Consider the following 22,859-nt stretch of genomic DNA (forward strand, 5'->3'; position numbering starts at 1 on the left):
CCATCACCACCACCACCACCACCACCACCACCACTTAATATTGTGCTTTTAATACAAAGTAGAGTCCATTTTCCTAACTTGAAAAACATAGAGTATTGAGGTCAATGCTAACTTCAGAGTATATGCATGAGGAATCTCAGTACCGGAGTGAGAAAGAAACCAGAAAACCCCTTCTGTGGAGGGAAAGTGGTGTGGGTGAAAAAGCAGATGTGTTCGTGGGAGTGCTGCTCAGAGAACAAGGCCAGGCTCCCTTCCCACCAGGACTTCCAAGTGTTCTGCTTTCCCTGGTCCTAGGCTGCCAGGCTGCCTCTCTTTCTCCAGATTTAGTAGTGGTGCTTTATGTCGGACATGCTTCTCGCACTGATCACTATTCTCATCTCTGATTCCTCTATAAATATTCATGGGCTATACGAAATGATCCAGGAAGCTGGTTCTCCAGTTGAATAGCTGATGCTGTGGGATAAGTAAATTATTTCCTACCCCTGAGTGTCGGGTATGGGTTGGGTGGAATGGGAAGGCTGACAGATTTAAAAGATCCCCAGCTGGTGCCTGCGCGGGTGTCAGCTGTGCACTCCTCCTGCTGCTCTGGCCTGTGTGTCTGTGATCTAGGTAGTGCTTCTGGCTCAGAACACTTTCTGGGAGCAGATGTTGGGAGGTGGTGAAGAGTCCAGTTCCGGACACTTGCCTTGAATGCTGCCTCTTGCCTGTGCTGGGTAAGACATCTAAAGTTAGTGGCTGGCATCATGTCTGGAGGTGTCCAGTTAACAGGTGGTGAGTTAGTTCCTGCCCAAGCAGTAAGTAGCAGTTCACCCTTATATCTGATTTCATTTTTTAAAATGAATCCAAAAATATTCAGGAAATATTCTGGAATTATACAACTCACAAATTGTGCACTGTTTTGAACACAGTGATGAAATACATTGTCTTGCTCTGCCCTGCTCTGTATGTCAATCACTCTTTGGAACGGTGTATCAAAGTCTGATTGGCTACTTCCCTGTTTGCTACTTAGTAGCCACCATGAGCATCAGGTAGAATACCCTGGTATCCTAATATTTATGGTCAAATGACACTAAATTAAGTCAATAATGGCTCCAAAGTGCAAGAATAATGATGCTAGCCATTCAGATGTGTCAGATAGTACCATAAAGCACTCCTTTTTCCGGTGAGGATAAGCAATCTCAATTGAATTTAAGAGGAGAAGAAGAAGGAGGAGAAGGAGGAAGAGGAGGAGAAGGAGGAGAAGGAGGAGAAGGAAGAGGAGAAGGAGGAGAAAGAAAGGAGAAGGAGAAGAAAAGAAGAAAAGAAGAAGAGGAAGAAGAGGAGGAGGAGAAGGAGGAAGAAGAAGAGGAGGAGGAAGAAAAGGAGGAAGAGGAAGAAGAGGAGGAGGAGGAAGAGAAGGAGGAGGAGAAGGATGAAGAAGAAGAGGAGGAGGAGAAGGAGAAGAAGAAGGAGAAGGAGGAGAAGGAGGAAGAAGAAGAGGAGGAGGAGGAGGAGAAGGAGAAGAAGAAGGAGAAGGAGGAGAAGAGGAAGAGGAGGAGGAAGAATGTATAGTCTAAATGTGCTAAGATATATAGTGGTAGTGAAATATTGAACACCTGAATGTTGGGTATCTGAGGTCTCAGAAGAATATCCCACACTGCCATAGGTACAATGGGTAGAATGTTATAATTCTTGATATATCTGAAATTATGCTACAGTGTGTGCCTTCAGAATTTTTCTACTATGCCCCCTTTGGTCAAAAGAAATACCTCTCAGATACATTTACCAAGTAGCTAGATCCAAACAGTTTTAAAAGTGTGTTTTGACAACTTGGCCATTTGAAAATACACTACAAATCAAAAAAGAGAGAAAACTTAATCTTTTCATTTTATTTTTCAATAGCCTTTCTGAGTAAGGAAGGATTTTGTCTGCTGGACACTGTATAGTATCACAAGCCTTGGCAAGAAACATTGATACCTCCTCATTGATCAGTTTGGTTAGCTCTAGTTAATCCTAAAAGTTCAGGTTCACAGAAATAGGGATATGGGGTTTCATGGTAAAGATATGGGTTACCTTGAGCTAGTGGCTCCTGTGTGATCCAAAAGACATTACTGTCTTCAGATTTTAACATCCCTTATGGATTTTATATGAGTTCCATGTGTTTTCTCAGGCCACCTCCATCAAGGGTTTGGGAACTGTGACCACAACCAGCGATTCTGCCACTCAGAGGGAGTGAAGCATCTCCCCTAGAAAGAGACTGCAGACACCATGCCATGAGACCTTCTCTGAGAGAAACACAGGAGTCTACAGAGAGCTATGCTCACCGATTCAACAGCAGCCACTATTACCAAGTCAGGGGATGCCCTAAGCAAGCTGTGGGTCTTTCTCAGATGTAAATTAAGTTATAGAGCGTGAACTTCTTTCTTCCCTTAACCAAGGCTTTCCCATGCACAGGCCCAGTACCCAACACCTGAGATGGATCAGTGAGCAAACAGATGATAACCCTTGTTCTATGGAAATTACATTCTAAATTCTTGTTAGTATGATGAGGTTATAAAAGGCTTTTTCATCTTCTCTAAAGTTCTATGTAATAGCCTATTTTTTTTCAGAGATGAGGATTCTACAGAACACAGACATTAAGATATTTAGATCCTAATCAGTGACTGAAACTGGAGGGAATTATTCTGTATTAATGAAAACCACTGATCTACAACTACCATCTTAATGAAGACTGATAACATATGTATGCGGGTGGCTGATTATGCTAAGCATGTTGACACACAACTGAATCAGAATGAAAGTTCTGTGGAGCCACCTTTCTCTTCGCTCATTCTTGGGAAATACACAATGGCGTATAGCTTGAAACATCACATACTACAGTGGGTAATTTATAGTGTGGCATGTGTTTTTTTTTTTTTTAAACATGGGGAAAAGGATTCACTTCAGGGTCTCTCCGAAGAGGAGAGGAACTTGACTTTATCTAAATAAATGGAACCCTTTTTGGTCTTTTAAAGTACTGTGAAAAACTGCTTTTCTCGTCTGGGTCTTCTGGGAAGGCAGGAGACACAAGTACTCTTATATTATGTTCTGGCACACTACCTTTCCTCCATCTTAATTCCAGGAAAAATCAACAATAAATTAATAAATAAATCATTGCTAATGAAATCTTCCGAGATTTAAGACTTGGTTGTGGGGCCGCTGGTCTCCAGAGTCATGTTTTCCCAGGCTTTAGACTAAAACATGGTAGCAGGAAATGTAGCAGGCACATAAATTATAAAATAAAAATGCTTGCCTCCATGCCAATAAGCAATTTATATGAATATTAAAAAATTCACAATCTGAAGAAGAAACAAGCATTGCTAAGATTTTGATTTGTACCCTCACAGTATTTGTACATAGTTGTGTGTTCCAAGTGTGGACATATCATTTCATGTGTGATTTGGTTTCATACTCCATGCACAATATAAGCCAGATCCTTTAGTTTATGATCTATCCTGAGTATTTCTGTAAGTCACTTCATACCTTCTTAAAACATGGTCACATTGTTTTATTTCCTATTACAGTATGGTGTTTCAGAATATTGATACCTACATCACCTCTGATCACCTACAATACCTTCTTTGTTAGCTCTGTAAGCTTGCCTTATTGAAATTCTCAAAGCTTTCAAATTTACATTTCAGAAGATATTTATTAAAACATACCCACACCAAGTAAATGTGACCAAAAGTCCATAATGTCTTCCTTCCTTCCTTCCTTCCTTCCTTCCTTCCTTCCTTCCTTCCTTCCTTCCTTCCTTTCCTCCCTCTGTTTTTCCCTCCCTCCCTTCCTTCCTGCCTGTCTGCCTCCCTTCCTTTCTGCCTGTCTGCCTCCCTTCCTTCCTTCTTTCCCTCCCTCCTTCCTTCCTTCCTTGCTTGCTTCCTTCCTTCCTCTCTCTTTCTTTCTTTTTCTTTCCTCCTTCCTTCCTTCCTGCTCACCTGCCTGTCTTCCTTCCCTCTGTCCCTCCATCCCTCCTTCCTTCCCTCTGTCCCTCCCTCCCTCCCTCCTTCCTTCCTTTTGCCTCCCATTCCCTCCCTGCCTGCTTGCTTCTTTCCTTCCTTCCTTCCTTCCTTCCTTCCTTCCTTCCTTCCTTTCCTCTCTCCCTCCCTCCCTCCCTTCCTCTCTGTCTCCCTCACTTTTTCCTTCCTTCCTTCGTGCTTTTCCTGCTTGTCTGCCTCCCTGTCTTTCTTTCTTTCTTTCTTTCTTTCTTTCTTTCTTTCTTTCTTTCTTTCTTTCTTTCCCACTCTTTCTCCCTTCCTTTCTTCCTGTTCACCTGCCTGTCTTCCTTCTTTCCCTCCCTCTATCCCTCCTTCCTTCCTCCTCCTCCCCCTGCCTGCCTCCTTCCTTCCTTCCTTCCTTCCTTCCTTAGTCACATGTGCATCCAACAGTGTGCACATCTGAAGTGGGTGCTCACATGGTGGTATGGAGTTGAGGCAGGTGCCTGCAGAGGCTCAGGATAGCTTGGTGCTGGAGTTATTTACACTGGTAGATGGGTCTGCAGCAGCACTCAATGATCGGCTCAGATGTGCTGTCTACAGTATTCGGGGGAGAAAGTGACAATTGCTGAAGAATTACTACTGTCATTAATCTGAATTAAGATAAGAAAGAAGAAAGACAGTCCATCATAAGCACTGGAAATCAATTTCTTTTAAGGGGAAAAATGCACAGTTTCAATAATGCCCCTTTGACACGAGATGCTGACGCCTGAGAAGTGCATTTGGGCTCCATGTGATGGCTCATTTGGCCTATTGATCTCCAGGCACCACTGGGAATGAGTTGGCACAACTGTGAAGCTGGTCACAGAGCAGGGTATCTGAATGTGGCTGTTTCCCATGCTACTTCTTACTAGAGTGCCCTAGGCTAAGTGGTTCGTCCCATGAGTGCCAAATTATACCAATGGCCAATCGAGAATCTAGGGCAGGTGAACTGAGAAGGTAAAAGTGGTAACACAAGCTGGAAGGGTTAGCGTTGTGGATAACGATGTCCAGACAAGAAAGCCACATGCTTTGCCTGAGACAGGTCCCAGGCATGCACTCCGTGTCAGAGCAGCCTGTGCTTGCTTGCTTTCTCTCTCTTTTTCTTTCTTTCTTTCTTTTTAGATTTTTTTTTTTTAGATCTTTTCTTTATTTATATTCACCAACCCACCCACTCCCGCTTTCCTGTCCTGCTGTTTCCCTACACTGGGGCATCGAGTCTTCACAGGACCAAGGGCCTCTCCTCCCATTGATGCCTGACAGGGCCATCCTCTGCTACATATGCCAGCCTGTGCTTTCTTACCTCAGTATTTAGAAAGTATTGAGAATTAGTGGGGCTACAAAAAGGAGAATGGGGGAAGGCAGTAGTATCAATGATGGATGTTCAGAGTGAGGGACAGACACAGAGAGTAAGGGAGAGAGAGAGAGAGAGGCAGAGACAGAGAGACAGAAACAGAGATGAATTGAGAGAAGTTGTAGGAGGTGATAAGAAGGAGTGGTGGAGGGAGGGGAGGGGTGCAAAGAGGGAAGAAGACTGAGAGAATGTGGAAGATTGGCAGGGAGAAAAGTAAGAAGAGAGGACATGGCAGATGTGAGGAAGACATGGGTGGGGGGAGAGAGAAAGGGGGACGGATGTAGTCATCAATGTGGTGTTGAAGAGAACCCCTCACTGGGAGCTGGTGATAAGAAGTAGGTAATGACCCATTGCTTGCTCGACTGTCATCTTGTGATGCCCCCTTGAGGATCTGGTAGTACATTCTGGTGTGCTTTTCCTAATGTCTAAGTCATTTCTTAATCCAACCAAGTACATCAGCCAAAGTGACAATCACAATAACAAGACAGAAGCCAGAGAAGCAGTCTGGACTCCAGGATAGATACAACTTCCCACTTGAAAGTGAAGTTTCTAGAACAGTATGCACAATTTATAGTCTTTAAAAAAATAAATAGGCCACTCTACAAAATGATGACAATTAGAAAATAGTGGCTTTCAACTTAGCTAATTTAGTATTTCTTAAAGAAAAAGGCAGCCTAGGATGTAAATCCATACTTTGACAAGCTGACTGCCCCACCCCTTGCTTCGGTGTAAATCCCTCCAACAGCTTGTCACTTGGCTTATACGTATATTGGCTATTATGACCCACGTTTCTTAGGCCCTTTGTGGCATAATTTTGAAGAAAAGGGAAAATTTTGCTTCCATCTAAATTTACTTACGTATATTGTTGATTGTTTATTTACTAATTGGTTAATTAATTGTTCCTTTATTCAATAAAAGACATGTATTCTACACTACTCTAGCTGGTCACCTCTCATGCAGAGCAGGGTTGCAAGTGAGGTTTCTTCTGGTGGACTGAAGCAGTATTTTGACAGCAGTGCAGACACTAAAAACATTTTTGTCCTCAGATCCGCTGGTAGTTTTGTCAGAAGACACAGACAGGGGTCAAAGGTGCATTATGATTCCAGGTCACTCTTCAAGACAACTCACCTAGTAAGCTCCTGTTGAGATGCTGTTGTTCCCTGACAGCTGTGTTCAAGGCATGCTGAAGGATCTGACATGTGTGGAAGGATGGGATGGGGCTCTTGGAAGTCAAGTCTGAGGGCTTAATTCCTAGAGCAACTGGGCTCTGCTTGGGTTATTGTTCACCAGCTTCAGATTCATGACCTTTTTGTCAAAGCATTGAGGCTGAAAACATTTTGAAAATGAGAAAATTCAGGGTTCTATAAATATACTGTGCTAGTTTGCTTTTGATTGTGCTCATATACACCATGGGTAAAAGCAACTTGGGGAGGAAGGGGGTTATTTCAACTCACAGATCACCATTCTTCATTGAGGAAGTCCAAGGCAGGAGCTTGAAGCAGAACCAAGGAGGAACACTGTTCACTGCCTTCCTCTGCAGAGCTTGCTCAGCCAGCTTTTACACAATCCGAGTGCAGCTGCCTAGGGATTGGCCCTACCCTTAGTGGACTGGACCCTCCAATGTCAATTAACAATTTAGAAAATTTCCCACAGACATGTCCGCAGGCCAATCTAATGGAGGCAATTTCTCAACAGGGATTCTTTTCTGTAGTTTGCATCAAGTTGGCCATAAAAGTTAACCAATACACATACTGATACATGCACCACATTCATGAACCTGGGAAAAGAGTTAATAATTCCATTGCAGTATGCTTCACACTAGCTGATATATAACCTATAAATATTATTGCATGACTTCAGGTCAGGTGCTTGTGGTAAATGAGTCATGGAGAAATTTGATTATTCCTAGTTCTTTCAAAAAAATGTTTTTGAATTGCAACAAAGGATTGGGGCTACATACTGGAGAAGGCAGTGAATACAAATGTATCTGTAAAAGTTTATCATCTCATTTCCCTTACACACATCCACACAAACACACACTTAGATGACTAAGATTACAAGTGGTTTTAAGAATTGCCAAGTGCCAGGTGGTGGTGGTGCACACCTTTAATCCCAGCACTTGGGAGGCAGAGGCAGGCAGATTTCTGAGTTCGAGGCCAGCCTGGTCTACAGAGTGAGTTCCAGGACAGCCGGGGCTACACAGAGAAACCCTGTCTCAGAAAAAAAAAAAAAAAATTGCCAAGTGAATGGTATAGTCAGGAAATGGTTGTCAGTTTAGAGGATGGAGAATGGGCTCCTTCTCAGGTGGTCAGGGCCTCATTCAGTAGACGAGCTGAGGAGAATCCTATAGAACAGTGTAGCTATAGGAAGGATACAGCTAGGAGCCATATTCCCACTGCTAAGAGTCAGTGGATGGCAGGTCATAGCAACAACTCCCCAACTCCTGAAGGGTCTTGTTGGGAAAACAATCAATATTAACTGCTTTTTCAAGAGCAATGTTTTTATAAGATGCTAAAATAGATGTGACAATTTTCCTACTGCTTATAGAAGAGCCAACTCTGCTGCTGTTGCATATATTGTGGGGCTGTCTTTTGCATGAAGATCTAAGAGAGCGTTATTTATGATTTTTTTTGTTTATTTTGTTTTGTTTTTTTGCTTTTTTGAAACAGGGTTTTTCTGTGTGGCCCTGGCTGTTCTGAAACTCTCTCCATAGATCAGGCTGGCCTCAAACTGAACTGAGGGACCTGCACCCAGAACTCAGTTCCTCCTCAGGGTTAGGGTTAGGATTAGGGTCTTCCTGCCTCTACCTCTGGAATGCTGGCATGAAAGGCATATACTACCACTACCATTTTATGGTAATTTTTAAGGGAAATATGGCAATACTTAGGGCTGTGGTTCTCAGCACTGGGTGAACATTAGGAACAAAGAGCGAGGAGCTTTGTGAGAACACCTGTGGACTTGATTCTTATTCCCACATATCCTCTGTGTTTGGTTTGATGAACAGTCTAGACATAGAGATTTAGATGAATCCAAGTTAAAAAAAAAAACAAAGCAAAACAATACAGTCACTGATTTTGAGTGGTTAACTCTCCTGGGTTTAAATTTGAGACGGATAGGTGAGGTTAGTATTGGATATTTTCTTACATAAAATATGAAAGTAATGTAAAATTACATGTTGCCTAAAAGGTACTTTTCAATCAAAGACGATTGTTATTCCTCTTTGTATTTATTTGGTGAGGGTAGTACACTTGCCCAAGCATTTTGGAAACAATCCATGTAGACGCAGATTTTATTAAAACTGTGCTCCTCCTATACAAATTTCTGTATTTGGCGTGGAGTCAAAGCCGTAAATAAGTAAGCATTTCTAACAGCCTGCTCATTGCCACCCAGTGAGCCTGTAACCATAATGTATCAGCTGAAGGCGAGATGGTGACCCTGAGGTGTAGCTTCTTAGCAATCAAAGATGACAGGAATCAGGAAGCTCACACGGCTCAGTGGAGCTGAAGCCCCGGACAGAATCTAACTGATTCAAGGCTGCTCCCCTACTGCTGCCTTTGTTTACCTTCATGGGCATGATGGGATTGGGAACTGGCTTGCGGTGGTTGGAAAATCAACTTTCAGGGTTACGCACTAAGAAGATAGAATTTGGAGGAGCAAAGCTACAACACAAACAGAAGAGCCAACAGCTTTCCTGTTTGCAAGAATGCTTATCTATCTGATAGGTTCTTGCTTGTGTGCCACTCCTGCCTGGAGGTAGACTATCTAGTATCAAGTAACAAAAGTGATTGAGAAATCCCTTTTAGCATTTGGTGTAAAGAAAAATGATCGTGCTTCAGGAGTCCACTCTCATTCACACTGTGAATGTTTGTTTGATGTGTCCCCTTTTCTTGTAGCTGCGTATCTTCAGAAACCAGTAAGGATGTAGGAAACTTTAGAAGCAAGGTGCAATTTCTTTGAGCTAGGAGACAGATTTCTTTCCTTCGACAGGTTGACTGCATATTTGTGGCTTTCATTAGTGTTGCTAAGTCATGACAGGATGATGGCAGATGGCAGCTGAGACATATGGCCCACATTTGAGCTTCATTTCTGTATGCTTCTAGCTGACCAAATCCAGCAGGGAGGCTTTTAAAAAACATTAAATGTATCAGAGTCCCTCCACACATAGGCCCATTTAGTTTAATCTTAGCTACAACTATGATGAACACTCAGGATTAAAGGGAGACTGCCTGAGACACTGTCATGATCCACAGTGCTTGGATAAAACTGTTATACAGCAAGTATGCATTTGTATACCGGTGGTTTAACGCAAACATTAAAGGACCCCCATCAAACTTTGGAAGCTTGAGGAATTGATTAATTAGTTCTTTAACTTGTCTTTGATGTCCCAAGCTGTTGCTTTCCCGTGGAAGAATACCCTAATTGTCATGATTTTGTCAACTGCAAATCCTTGTCATAGAGATTAGGGACATGTGGAAGATGCTGTTAAATTGCTTATGACTAATGAGCCATCAAGACTAAATACAAGTTTCTTCCTCCAAAATAATTTGGATTGAAACATTTTCTTCCTATGATTTAGAGCAATCCTTTATAAAACAAGGAGGTGGCAGATCCCTTGTGTTTCCTAAGCATGAAAGGGGTTCTTGGGGAGCTCTCAGAAGGAATGTTGTTGGCCTTGGAGCTTAAATATTTAGTCGTATACCATGCATAACTCCATCTCTCACCTTTATACCCTTCCCTTTGCCATCTTTGAAGTCACTCGTCTGAGAAATAGGACAGTAACTCCAGGCACGCTCATTGTAAGGAGAGAGGCATTTTGCATGTTGAAAGCATACAGAGGTTATTTTTACTTTCCATTAGTAAACTCCTTCAAGTTCAATTCTATTCTTTCCCTAGGCTAGAAATAACTGTAAGTTCACAATGGGATGTGTTAAATTGATAGCGGGGAGTACAATCTCAAAATAGTGATATGTGCCCTTTCCGCTTAGATAAAGCAACATCTGCTCCGGAGAGAGTCTCGTCTGGTCTTTCTGGGAGAGAAATTGTACTTTCAAAGTCAGTGTTAGCAGGTACGGTCTGAAATAGCCTATACCACGGAAAAGCTGACATATTTAGCATGGCTCCCTCAGTTTGAAGCATGCAAGTTAGCTAGCCAATGACTCTGTTTATTGGTTCTTCCAACTTTCACACCAGTTGACCCATTCTGAGCCTTTCATTTCTGGTTGTGCTTCAAGGTGACTGACAGAAGATTCCTTCAAGACTTTAAAACTTTTATCACAAAGGGACCATCCCTTGAGCATGTTGAGATAAACTATACAATTTTTTATCTCAGCACTTTTGTTTAGAGACTCTTGTTTGTACCCAGTTAAAAATGTTTGTTGGCAGCTGGGCGGTGGTGGCGCATGCCTTTAATCCCAGAATTTGGGAGACAGAGGCAGGTGGATTTCTGAGTTCCCTGGTGGCCCACGCCTTTAATCCCAGCACTTGGGAGGCAGAGGCAGGCGGATTTCTGAGTTCCCTGGTCTTGACAAAGCCCCCCCCCCCCCCCCCCGTCATCCTGAACATGGGCCGCTGATCCCTCAGTATTGAAGGGGAACGTGTCCTAACATGTTGCTGTTTTCTCCCACAGCCGCACCGTTGAATTCACTTAAGGCTCCTCGAGTGGACACGGCCCCCGTGGTCGCATCTCCCTATCAAAGAAGAGACTCAGACAGGTACTGCGGTCTCTGTGCAGCCTGGTTTAATAATCCTCTGATGGCCCAGCAACATTATGACGGCAAGAAACACAAAAAGAACGCAGCGCGGGTTGCCTTGCTAGAGCAGCTCGGAACGTCTCTGGATCTGGGGGAACTCAGAGGTAAGCGCAGTCCCTTAATTGCTTGTCCCAAACCAGGCTCTCTGCAAAAGCCATGCATTTTCCCAAAGCAGAATAAGGATTGTTAGTGCATTAACTCTTAAGGATGGCATTAGCATGTTAGCACTTCTTTTAGGCTCCACCCAACGGTTACCTAGCAACAGCTAGGTAGGACCCTGGCTTGATAGAAAAGGACTGTTTGGCCTCTTTCTTGGCTCTCCCTTCACTCTCTCTCCCTTCCTCCCTACATCCCTCCAGCCCTCCCCCCCTCTCTGTCTCTGTCTCTGTCTCTCTGTCCCTTCTCTTTCTCCGTTTCTACTCCCTTCTCAACCCCCCTTCTCACGCCGCCTCCCAATAAACTTCATTTTTTATTAGACCCATCGTATGTCTGGTACCCGCTAAGGTACCATACCATCTCATGGCATGAGCCGGCTAAGGTACCCCCGCTCCTGCCTCATCTTACTGCGTTTTACAAAACATAGCAGATGGGAATCTCTCGAAGGAATGACATGAAAAGAAATGAGCAGTGGCTAGCTTTAGCTTGACTTTTAAGACCATCTCTACTTCAAAGTACTTACTTCCATATTTGTATTGACTCCCTTTCAGATCAAAGATGCGGATCTATGAACCATTTTTGTTGTTGTTGTTGTTGTTGTTGTTGTTGTTGTAGTATTTACTTTTAATCCCTTCTCTAGTGCAGAAGAGAAGCTGAAGTTCAACAATGGTGTCTTATGTAAACTTGTGTGCTATTCTGCATCCAGACCAAAAAAAAAGCACTAGTTACCATGTATTGCCTGCCTCCTGTCCCCAGGTCTCTAGGCTGCTGAAAAGCATTTGAAGTTCATGTGGGTTGGTTGTTCTGGAGGCTGTAGCAGAGGCTTGGACAGTAAAGGGTAGCAAGGTGTGCTGTGGCTTCCTCAGTGGCCAGAACCAATTTGTGGAACTCAGTGAGATATTTTATCCTCAATGATCATGTAAGCATTTCTTGATCACATAAACATTTTTATCAGCCTGATATCGATAGTGTAGAAGCAGAACAAAATTTCATACTATATATTATGTTGCTAATTTTTTTTTTTTTTGCTCAGAAAAAGATGCCGTGTGAAGTTCTGTTGATCCGTGTAGCTCAGCCTGATACGTTGTGTTTCAGATGTGATTTTACAAGCTAGTCAGGAGACCAGCAATAATAACACTTGTGAGCTGTAAAGTACCAAGTTTACAACCAGTTTTGAGGAGGCAACTTGGATTCAACTGGGTTCTGCAAGAACAGAATGCTTTTAGTGCCCCAAGCTGGTATTGGACCCTGAAGAGGGATGTTTCTGGCTGTAAATGGCTTTAGGCAAGTCTTAATCACAGAAGTGGGATCAAAGGTCACAGTGTGATCTGAGCTAAGTTCATTGAGGAGGGCTTTGCTGAGGAAAAGGACTTGACTTGGAGCCAGATGAATGAGCAAGCAAGAAGGCTATATGAGCAAAACCATGTGTGTGCCAAGAGGCAGAGCACATAAGCAGGGAACCGGGCTCCATGCACCTCTGGAAGATTCACAGCCTGCTGTGTGGATTTGAGTTTCAGGGCCCATGACACTCCTGCAGATTCTTCCTTAATGTTTGACTAAGAACAAGCTCCCAAATACTTTGCTTAATTTCTTGTGCAGTTTCTAGTTACAGAAAAACCATACTGGTCCTCACTGTGCAGTCCATCAGCTAAGATCACATTGTAGAAGGTTTTAAGTCAATGGAACTGTTGTGTTTCATTGGAGTTTCTGGTATTAATGTTTCTCTTGTAAACAGAGACATCTCCCTGTAGCCAAGGGCTACCCCACAAAGCTGCTTTTAGTGGCAGTTAACAAGGCGGCCTTCTGGCTCCTTCATAGCAGGGCACTGGAAGAGAAAAATGAGAATTTATTTATTGTCTGTGCCAGATACCGTGACACGAAGAAGAATTATTCCTATAGCACATTCTTCTTGTCTAGTTTGAATTACCTACACTGCATCTTTTATGTGCAACTACATCTTAATGACTTGGGCGTCAGATTCTCTTGCATTAGAGTGGCTTGTCTTTGGTATGGAAGATAGAAGGATGCTCTTTGACTTGGTACTGCTATCTGACTGTGACTCACTGGCATAAGGAACACTGTCCTTGGATCCACCTTTTCAGTCATGCCAGCTGATGCTTTGATATATATTTATGCAAATGTCCCATACTGCAGACCATGGAGGAATAAAGCAACCTTGGGAAACTGTCAGTCTATAAAAGATGCACATGTACATACAATTTTTGACATATCCCTAAATCATGATTAATTAATAAGGCAAAAATGCATTGGAAGTACAGGCATGTCCTAACCTAAAAAAAATTAAAAGGTACCGGGTGGTGATGGAACATGCCTTTAATCCCAGCACTTGGGAAGCAAAAGCAAGTGGGTCATTGTTAGTTTGAGGTCAGCTAAAAAGAGTGCTAGGACAGATGGGGGACACACACACACACACACACACACACACACACACACACACACACGGCTCCAGGAAGATGGAGGATGCTGGCAGTCTTGCCTTTTCCTCTCTCACAGCATGTTCCTCGTGGTTTTAAATGCCATGGTTATCATGGCCTGCCTGCCTGCCTTCCTTCCTCCCTTTCTTCCTTTCTTTCTTTTTAAAAAATATTTCTTCCTATTCTTCATGTAGATTGTTAGCAACTTGAAATCTGACTCTCTTATCAGTTCTTCTTATTGATGTGCATGCTCAAAGCATCTAGCTTATTGGAAGAAATAATAGTTGCTCAATAATTGCTGAATGAATAACAAGAAAATGTCACACAAAACCAAAAATAAACCAAAAAGAGCTGGCCCATAGTTCTGCATGCCTCATTTTTACAAGGTCCCTGATTGAATAATTTTTATAATAACATTCTTTATGATTCTTCTAATTTTAAAAAAATGATGTGTATTTTTGTATACACTTAAATGCACAAATAGTAAAGTGTTATGCTTTTATGAGTTTTGACAACACAAGTACTTGAATAATTCCTATTCCTGTGATCATATGGGGCTTCTTTATATACTAAGAAATGTCTGGATACTCCTGGTCAGACCACTCTTCTGACCCACATGCACCACACATACGAACATGCCTACTCACAAAATCACTGTTTACACCTGTGACCTAAGATGCTCTTGACCATTTTTTTTTTATTCAACATGCTTATAGTATTCATTATTATATCTCATACTATGGTAGTTCTCAATTTATCTTTTTGTATAGTTTGAAGTAGGGGGTTGAAATTTCATTTGCATTAGTTGTACAACAATATTTAGTTTTCATTCCTGAATTGCCTTGAATTATTTTGTTGAAAATCTGTTTTGTTTTTTTTTTGTTTTTTTGTTTTTTGTGGACCTCAGCAGTTAAGAGCACTTGCTGATCTTGCAGAGGGCCTGGGTTTGGCCCTAACATCTACATGGTGGCTCATAACCTCTGTAACTCCAGTTCCAAGTACTCCAACTCTCTCTTCTGGCCTCTGAAAGTGTTGCATACCCATGCTGCTAGCAAAACACCTAGACATAAATAAACTTTTTGAAAGAGGAAAATCCATTGCTTGTATGTGCATTTATTTCTGGACATGTGTTTTTTGTATTTTTTTTTTCAGAGAACCTCATGGCCTCACATGCCATGCTTATTGTTTAGCATTGTGACAATCTGGAAGGTAGGGAATACATGGTCCCCAGCTTGAAGATAGTGTGGCTATTCTAACTCCTTTGTATTCTGTACAATTTCAGAATCAGCTTTTCAGTCTGTAGGCAGAAAGCTATCTGGACTGTTGAGTGAGATTAAACTATGTGCAGATCAGTGTGGGGGAATTAAATGATTCAAAGCATAGGATCATGTGATCTGTGAATACTTTCTCTCTTCTTGTGACTTTAAGGACTGCCAATGATGTTTTAGAGTCTGGGCCAATCTTTTATGCATCATTTGTTCAATTCATGTTGACTATTTGATTCAAAGTACATATATAATAACTTCATTTAATGTGTTTGCTGATAGCATTTAGAGACTTTCATACGTTGACCTTAATACCTGTGACTTATACATAATTTTATGTTATTTTCATATAATTTAATAATTCAAATGATGAGCACTTAGTGCTGTTTTGGGTGTTCATTGTATGTTGTTACTGGAAACTGTAGAACCACATCATTCTGGCTTTTATGGCCTCATTTAACAGGTAAAAATTTTAAAGAAAAAAATTTTACAGACTAACAAAGCATTAGACTTAAGATTGGCTTAAATATTAATTACTGTGTAAGTCAAGTATTGACTCAGGTATTATTTGTTCCAAGAAAACAAATTATAGCGTCTCCACATCTGACTTACAATTTAACAAGGGAAGCCCATCTCTTATCCTGAACACGAAGTCTACTATAAAAATAGCTATCAGAACATGGAATTATGAAACTTAATGGTTGGAAGGTACTCGAGAGTTCTTCTTTATGGTTTAATCTCCTTGTGCTGGCATAAAACATCTAGAGAAGTCACTTTCTTATTTTGAAATAGTGGCAATGTAAATTCTGAAACTATGACTACTTGTGTATAGAATATTCATTTTATGCACCTTAATAATTCCTTTAAAAGCTTCAGAATGAGACAAAGCCCAGGTTTATTTGTTGTTTCAGAGGACTCTAGATTCTTCTGCTGTAATTCTGTCTGAAGACACAGCTTTCGAGTGCATTTGAAAATTTAATAATGCTTCCAAGAACCAAAAGATTAATAGCCCTGTAAGACACATTAAATATCATTGAATTATACATGCCCTTTCTTTCTACAGACCAAGACTCAGGCCTAGAGTTTTAAGCAGCTTGTTCTCCTCTGACCTGTTAACTAGAGGCGTAGGTCTAGGCTCCCTTACAAGTGTTCCCAGCTCCCTGACTCAGCACCTCCTTCTGCAGGTGCACCCATCTCTGTGACTCAGCACTTCCTTCTGCAGGTGCACCCATTTCTGTGACTTAGCAGCTTCTGCTTGCAGGTGCACCTATCTCTGTGACTCAGCACTTCCTTCTGCAGGTGCACCCATCTCTGTGACTCAGCACTTCCTTTTGCAGGTGCACCCATCTCTGTGACTCAGCACCTCCTATTGCAGGTGCACCCATCTCTGTGACTCAGCACCTCCTATTGCAGGTGCACCCATCTCTGTGACTCAGCACCTCCTATTGCAGGTGCACCCATCTTTGAGGCCCAGCACCTCCTATTGCAGGTGCACCCATCTCTGTGACTCAGTACCTCCTTCTTCAGGTGCACCCATCTCTGTGACTCAGCACTTCCTTCTGCAGATGCACCCATCTCTGTGACTCAGCACCTCCTTCTTCAGGTGTACCCATCTCAGTGACTCAGCACCTCCTGCTTGCAGGTGCACCCCTCTCCCTGATCAGCACCTCCTGTTAGCAGGTGTGCCCATTTCTGTGGCTCAGCACCTTTTGAACTCCTATACTGTCTGGATTGGCCATAATGGGGATTGATCTCAAGAGGAGACAACAATGTACATAGTACTTCATATCATAGAAGTGGGGTGTGAGTTAGAAGGAACAGATTTATCTCAGAGTAAGTGGAATATGGGGATGGGAGGTTTTCACATTCTGAATTCTTTCTGCTGTGAGGTAGTATGGTGACTTAGCTCTGCTTTGGCTTGGCTTGGCCTTTGGCAGCATCCCAGGACGTGGGTTGCTTAGCACATCTACACTTTGCTGCATCTATGTCTTTTGTTACCAAAAGTTATCTGTGCTCAGACAATAGATCTCCAAGACCAAGAAGGGGAAGGATACCCTGGGGAATGAATGAAATAATGCTCAGGACAGCAAAACCAGGTAACATTATCTCAAAGCTCAGTGCCTTAAAACTCTCTCCCTCGTTCACCATAGATGGACTTGGCAGCGATTTTGCCCTGTGGTTCTGGCTTGTGGTTTCTCCTGATGCTGTAGCAGAGATGGGTTCCAGGTTGCTCTTGTCCTTAACTAGGATGGGCTGAAGGATAGAAATGGCTCATTTTACCCTGGGAAATAGATTAGTGTTTGCAAGGAACTCACTGGGGTTTGGAAGGCAGTAGTAACTACAAATAGAGCAGCAAGAAGGATCTAGGGGTAATGGAAATTGGTCCTTGATCATGGTGCTCACATAGAGGTCACTGTTAAAATATATATGGCTATGTATTAAGGATACAGTGGCATTTAAATGTATAAAATTGAGTAAACCAAGAAAGAAAAGATGGTCTCCTCTCATGACTGACAGTCAGTGACAAGTCTGTATTCTTTCTTTGAGTGTCTCCAGACATTTGAGGAACCTCACCATGTAAGTCCACGTGGGGTCTAACCTTAACCTTTTAAAGAGTAGCAGAAAGCATGAGCCCAATTTACACCCAAGAGCATAAGTCAGAGCAGCTGGACCACTGATTTCTGCAGAAGGCGTTCCAGTGCTTTGACAACTGCTTAGTTGGTGTTGGCAGTGTGGTTAGGATTTACCTGCCTCCCTCCACCTGATGGACGGGAACAGGGTATCTGCCAAGAGATGATATGAGCGGGGTTACATTGTATGTTACTTATTTGTTTCATCTCTGATTTACTCATCCATTCATTCCCTTATTCACCACCGCCCCACCCCACCCCCTGCATTTTCTGATCTACCACAAACCAGACACAAGAGGCCGAAGATACTGCATGACCAGAGGAGATTCCTGATTCACCAAGTGACAGGCTAATTGCTAAAGGGACAGGAAAGAATGGCAAGAGAGTAAGATGGGAGGTGGCTTTCCTACAACAGGTTAGCAACAGCCTTGCAGGATTGCTGAAGCTCTTGAGCTCCATCTGAAAGGTCAGAGAAACAGCTGGATGGGAGGCAATGGTTTGTCTTAGACAGAGAGCCCCAGCTGGAACATCAGGTCATCCATGGAGAAAGAAAGGCATGCTCCAGTACTGATAGCAGGCAGCATGTGCAAAGCTGATGATGATGAGAAAGTGAGCTTGGGAACATGTGGCCACGTTCAGTATGCTGTCATAGGTCATGATAAAGGGTCTCTACTTTCTCCATGAGCAAAGTAGGTGTTTGCATGGCACTGCGCCTCCCCTCTACTTAAGGCTCCTCTCTGGCCTTGACTGCCTGTTCACTCTGTCCCATGGTAGTTCTGCTCTTACCACCCCCTCGAATACAACCCTCCCCTGCTTCCTTCGTTCAAGGCTAAGTTGCCAAGTAGCAGATTCGTAAGTGAGCCAACATTTCCGTTAGAGATCCAACACTCTTCCATGATTGACGGGACTAAAGCAAAGGCCTTGAAATGCATTTGGTATTGGAAGGTAACAACAACAGGCTGGAGTTTCTTTATCAGTGTTGGCTGAGGCTAGTGGCTCTGGGTCTGAGGTCAGAACTCCCTAAAAACTGAGGGCAGATACATCATGGTGAAGGTGTAACCGTGCTAGGCGGCCATGCGCTATTGCTGTTGGAGACAATTCCCTTTATTAGAGAACTGGACATGATAGTTATCTCATTTCATCTCAGAGCAAGGGATTCAGGTAACTGGTCCAAAAATCTTCTCTGGCTGAGTTAGTAAAAGAGCCAAATTGCTTTAAAAAAAATAAAGTAAGATAAGAACAGTAGTGGGGATAGAGTTACAAAAAAGTATGAGGCTTTGAGATACAGTGGCATCAGGCAAGCTTGGAAGGATGGCTGAGATGTGCTCGGGTTAGGAAACAGCATGAGGTGATGGACCGGCTCTGTAGAAGTCTGATGGGCAGAGGATCCACTCTGTAGAAGTCTCATGTGGGGTCTGTGGAATGGCTGAGGATTTCAGTTATGTATGACAGTGTTAGAAGCAGGGTGTAGAGCCAAGAGGACTCGGATAACAGTTACAGGAGATACCACTATGTATATCTACAGGTAATGGAGCCCCATCTTGAGGCTGGATATCAGCAGGAAGTCACATGTCAACATCTGTGTCCTTTCAACAGCTCAAGGCTAGCAGAAGGGAGAGAAACTACAGGCAGAGATATGTTTTAGAAGATCTTTAGCTTCGCTGGGATTTCCAGTATGAAGTAATGGCAACCTGAGCTAAATGAAGTCAGTCTGGGGGTGCTTGGGGTTAACAGTAAAGTGAACACTTTAAAGGACCTTGAATGCTTTTGTATCCAAAATTTCCCCGAATGGTCCCCATGTGTTGAAGATGGTTCCCAACAGGACACTATTGGGAAATGGCAGAATTCTTTAAGTGGTGAAGCTTAGAGGGTCTCTGGGTAACTGAGATGTATCTTCAATGGAGGTTTTTTTCTCCTCCCTCACCTCCATCCCCTCCCTTTCTATTGTTTCCTAGCCATGACACCATTTTACTCAGTCACGATATGCTGCTACATAGGTCCTTAGCTATGGTCTATTGGGTCTTTCCTTTTGTACGTGGATTAACTCAGATATTCCTAACAGTACTGGGAAACTACTAACACATGGAAATTCAACAGGAGTGGGTGGACAAGTTGGTTCGTGAACAACGTTCATATTTTTCCAGGGTCTCACTCTGAGCGGCAAGTCGGAGGCAAGCAGTCTGCCTCTGAGCTATGGCCCTAGCCCTAGGGCAGTCGTTCTCCACCTTCCTAATGCTGTGACACTTTAATGCATGCATTCCTCATGCTGTGGTGACCCCCTATTATAAACTTTGTTCATTACTTCCTTATAACTGTGATTTTTGCCTCTGTTATGAATTGCAATGTAAGTATCTGTGCTTTCCAATGGTCTTAGGTGACCCTATGAAAGGGTCATTCAGGCCCCAAAGGGGTTAAATTGAGAACCACTGCCCTAGAGCCTTAACCTGCCCTGCCACATTGCTGCTCTCATGGCTCTTGGGACTAACAATCTGACTCCATTTAACCCAGCCTCTCAGTTGTTACAGTAAAGGCTGCTTCCCCTTTGAACCATCCACTGTATGTAGATCCTTAGATTGTTGATAGAACTCCTACATGATTGTTCTCCGCCATCCTCCCACCCTCTCCATCCTCCATCCCCTCATGCAGTCTGAACTATGGCTCTAGAGTGGATAACTTAAGCTCTACATACTTCCCAAAGATTACTGTGTCAACAAAGGGGCATTTTTATTATGTTTATTCAATTACAACAAATACGCTGGTTTCTCCCTTCTACTAATATTTTCTATCTGTGAGAGCAGTGTGTGGTTTAACTAGTTAAGCGTCAGCAGGAAATGGGACCTTTTATGCAGATACGATAATTATAGAACACAATTCTAAATTGAATAGTAGAAGCGCTGAAGCAAATACTTAGCTTAGATTACACCTGGTTATTTTTGCATTATTATTTCTAATGTGTTTTGACACCTTAGCTGCTGCATGTAGGTTTCCTTTGATCTGCAGAGCCCACCTTCTGGGTTAGACAATTAAGCTAGTTAAATGTCTCAGATCTTGTCATAATTGTTGGTGGAAATGAAGTAGGAAAATATTATGATGTAGAAGAGATCATTTCCTTCATTCATGTATGCATGCATGCATACATGCATGTATTCACTCACTTGTTCATTCAAACTTACTAAGTCTCTATTACGGACAAAAATTGTGCCTAAAGTTATAAGTGAATACTAGATTGTATATGACTTGTTCTTTAATCTGAAAACATTTAAAGTGTAGAAAGGAGAAAAACGACTCCATTATTGAAATAAAATTGCAAGATAAAGGAAAAAAAGTTTAAAAGCCCTTTAATCACAATGGTTTTGGAATTTGAAAAAAGAGAAAATAATGACTTGCAACTTGAGATGAGCACCATGAATAGGGAATTTAGTGACGAGGTTATTTAGAGCAGACATCAACAGAAGTGAAGGGGCAGGGAGATGGAGAGAGTAGAACATCACTAGGAATAAAGATGGGTTGGCCATCTCGATGAAATCAGGCTAGGAAGACTGTGAAGAACCTTGACAAGTTGGTTGTCAGGCAAAGATAGACCCTTTCTGCCCACTGTGGGCATGCCCTAAGTCACAAGCTGACCGCTATCATCTACACACTAGGACTACCCAGCAGTGAGAGTGGTCGATAGGGGTCAGGAGATTCCAAAGGCCAGGAGACCCAGATCAAACGGATCTGTAACTCCACCGAGGGTCTGCAGGGTAGGAAGGTGTGGTACAGAGGAGGAAGAAGATGTGTTGCTTCATGTGCACATTGTGTGCCCCACCCCAGCTTCCTGAAAATGAGCCAGAGAGTTGGATTCTCTAAGACCTGGACAAGGAAAGGTCTAGGCTTTGGGAACTCTAGCAGGACAAAAAGATTTAATGAGGAGTATGAGTAATAACTTAGATTTCTGTTCAGCCTCAAATCCAAAAAGAAATCGGTTTGATGAACAGTCACAGTGGCCTAGTTATATCCCGTGGGCCAATGCTTTTCTCATCTGGCGCAGGTTTTGCCCATTATTTTTCCTAATGATGCTAATAAACGTATTGCTGTCTAAAAAAGTGTGGTTAACTCTTCATCTTCATTGACTTAAGTCCCAGAAAAAGATGATCGTGAATTTTAAAATGGCTTCAGTTTGGCGCATCTGCCACCAAGTATCCACAAACTAGTCAAACAGGAACTGGAAACTACTAGATTCCTAATTTTAGATACAGATGTTGCATCATAAACAGCCCTGAACTGATCTGGAGAACATCTTATTTTTGTGAGATGTTGACCAAGAAAAAGCAAAAAGCAGCAAAAATTACCCCACATGTGTCCCCACTCATGTGACTTCCGTTAGGGGCCAACTTGGGCCACTTAGGGGAAGCTTTAAATGTGATGTTCAGCTTCTGAACCACAATAAGTCTCACTGGTACTGCCTGGAGGTCCCCATTGTTTGTTTTAAGGTTAAGAGCTCTGATGGTATTTTGCAGAAACTCAGTACAATATTTTCCTAAGGTTATGGGCGAATATATCTGTCGTGTTTGGCTCTTAAGTCATTGTGGCTGTTAGTGGCATGCTTTGTGACAAAATAAGAGATATAGAAACATTAAAACCAAGAGCTAAACTTATGCTTGAACAAATAGGAAGCTATTCTGTTTATGTATAAAATTATAGCTTTAAGTTTATGCAGAAAAAATAATCTTAAGTATCTTTTATGTTAAATTTTCTACAGATGGGCACAGTAGGTGAGATTCAATAACACTGATTGTGGTTTAAAAACAAAGATAAGATTTGCTCAAAGTGAGAGGAGAAATTGGAAGTAATGAAGGAGGCAGGGAAACTGTAACAGTGAACAGGATGTGTTGTATGACAGAAGAATAAGTAAGTAAATAAGTAAATAAACAGATTTGCTCAAATTACAGCATACCTATTGAGATGCTCATTCACTATGTTATTTTGCTTAATACTTAATAGGTGAGTATTCACCATGTAATAGATACCATGACAAAGCCCAGAACACAAAGGTGACATTATCCTAGTTTATAAAGAAGACATACTTCTTCTCCCAATAAGTCTACAGCATCATAGTTTCTGTGGCAAGTGAAATTATGTGATAAGTGCTCTTAAAATTTACATCCCTAAAGATGGTACCCAAAGCTCTCCAGTATGTTGGCTCATGACAAGGAACAGAGATGGAAGGAAAGAAAGAAGGAAGGAAGGAAGGAAGGAAGGAAGGAAGGAAGGAAGGAAGGAAGGGAGGGAGGGAGGGAG

General features: G+C 42.3%; 1 protein-coding gene across 7 annotated transcripts in view; it reads left to right on the forward strand.

The window, feature by feature from the left end:
- Nucleotides 1-22,859, forward strand: part of Zmat4 (zinc finger matrin-type 4) — a 378,171-nt gene that overhangs the window by 227,978 nt on the left and 127,334 nt on the right. For all 7 annotated transcript variants that reach the window (XM_031339297.1, XM_031339299.1, XM_031339300.1 and 4 more), the window contains one exon: nucleotides 10,970-11,197. In XM_031339297.1, the coding sequence (XP_031195157.1) occupies nucleotides 10,970-11,197 (228 nt within the window). The remainder of the gene's footprint in view (nucleotides 1-10,969; nucleotides 11,198-22,859) is intronic.

Source organism: Mastomys coucha, unplaced genomic scaffold (assembly GCF_008632895.1).
Source record: "Mastomys coucha isolate ucsf_1 unplaced genomic scaffold, UCSF_Mcou_1 pScaffold22, whole genome shotgun sequence".
Classification (NCBI taxonomy): domain Eukaryota; kingdom Metazoa; phylum Chordata; class Mammalia; order Rodentia; family Muridae; genus Mastomys; species Mastomys coucha.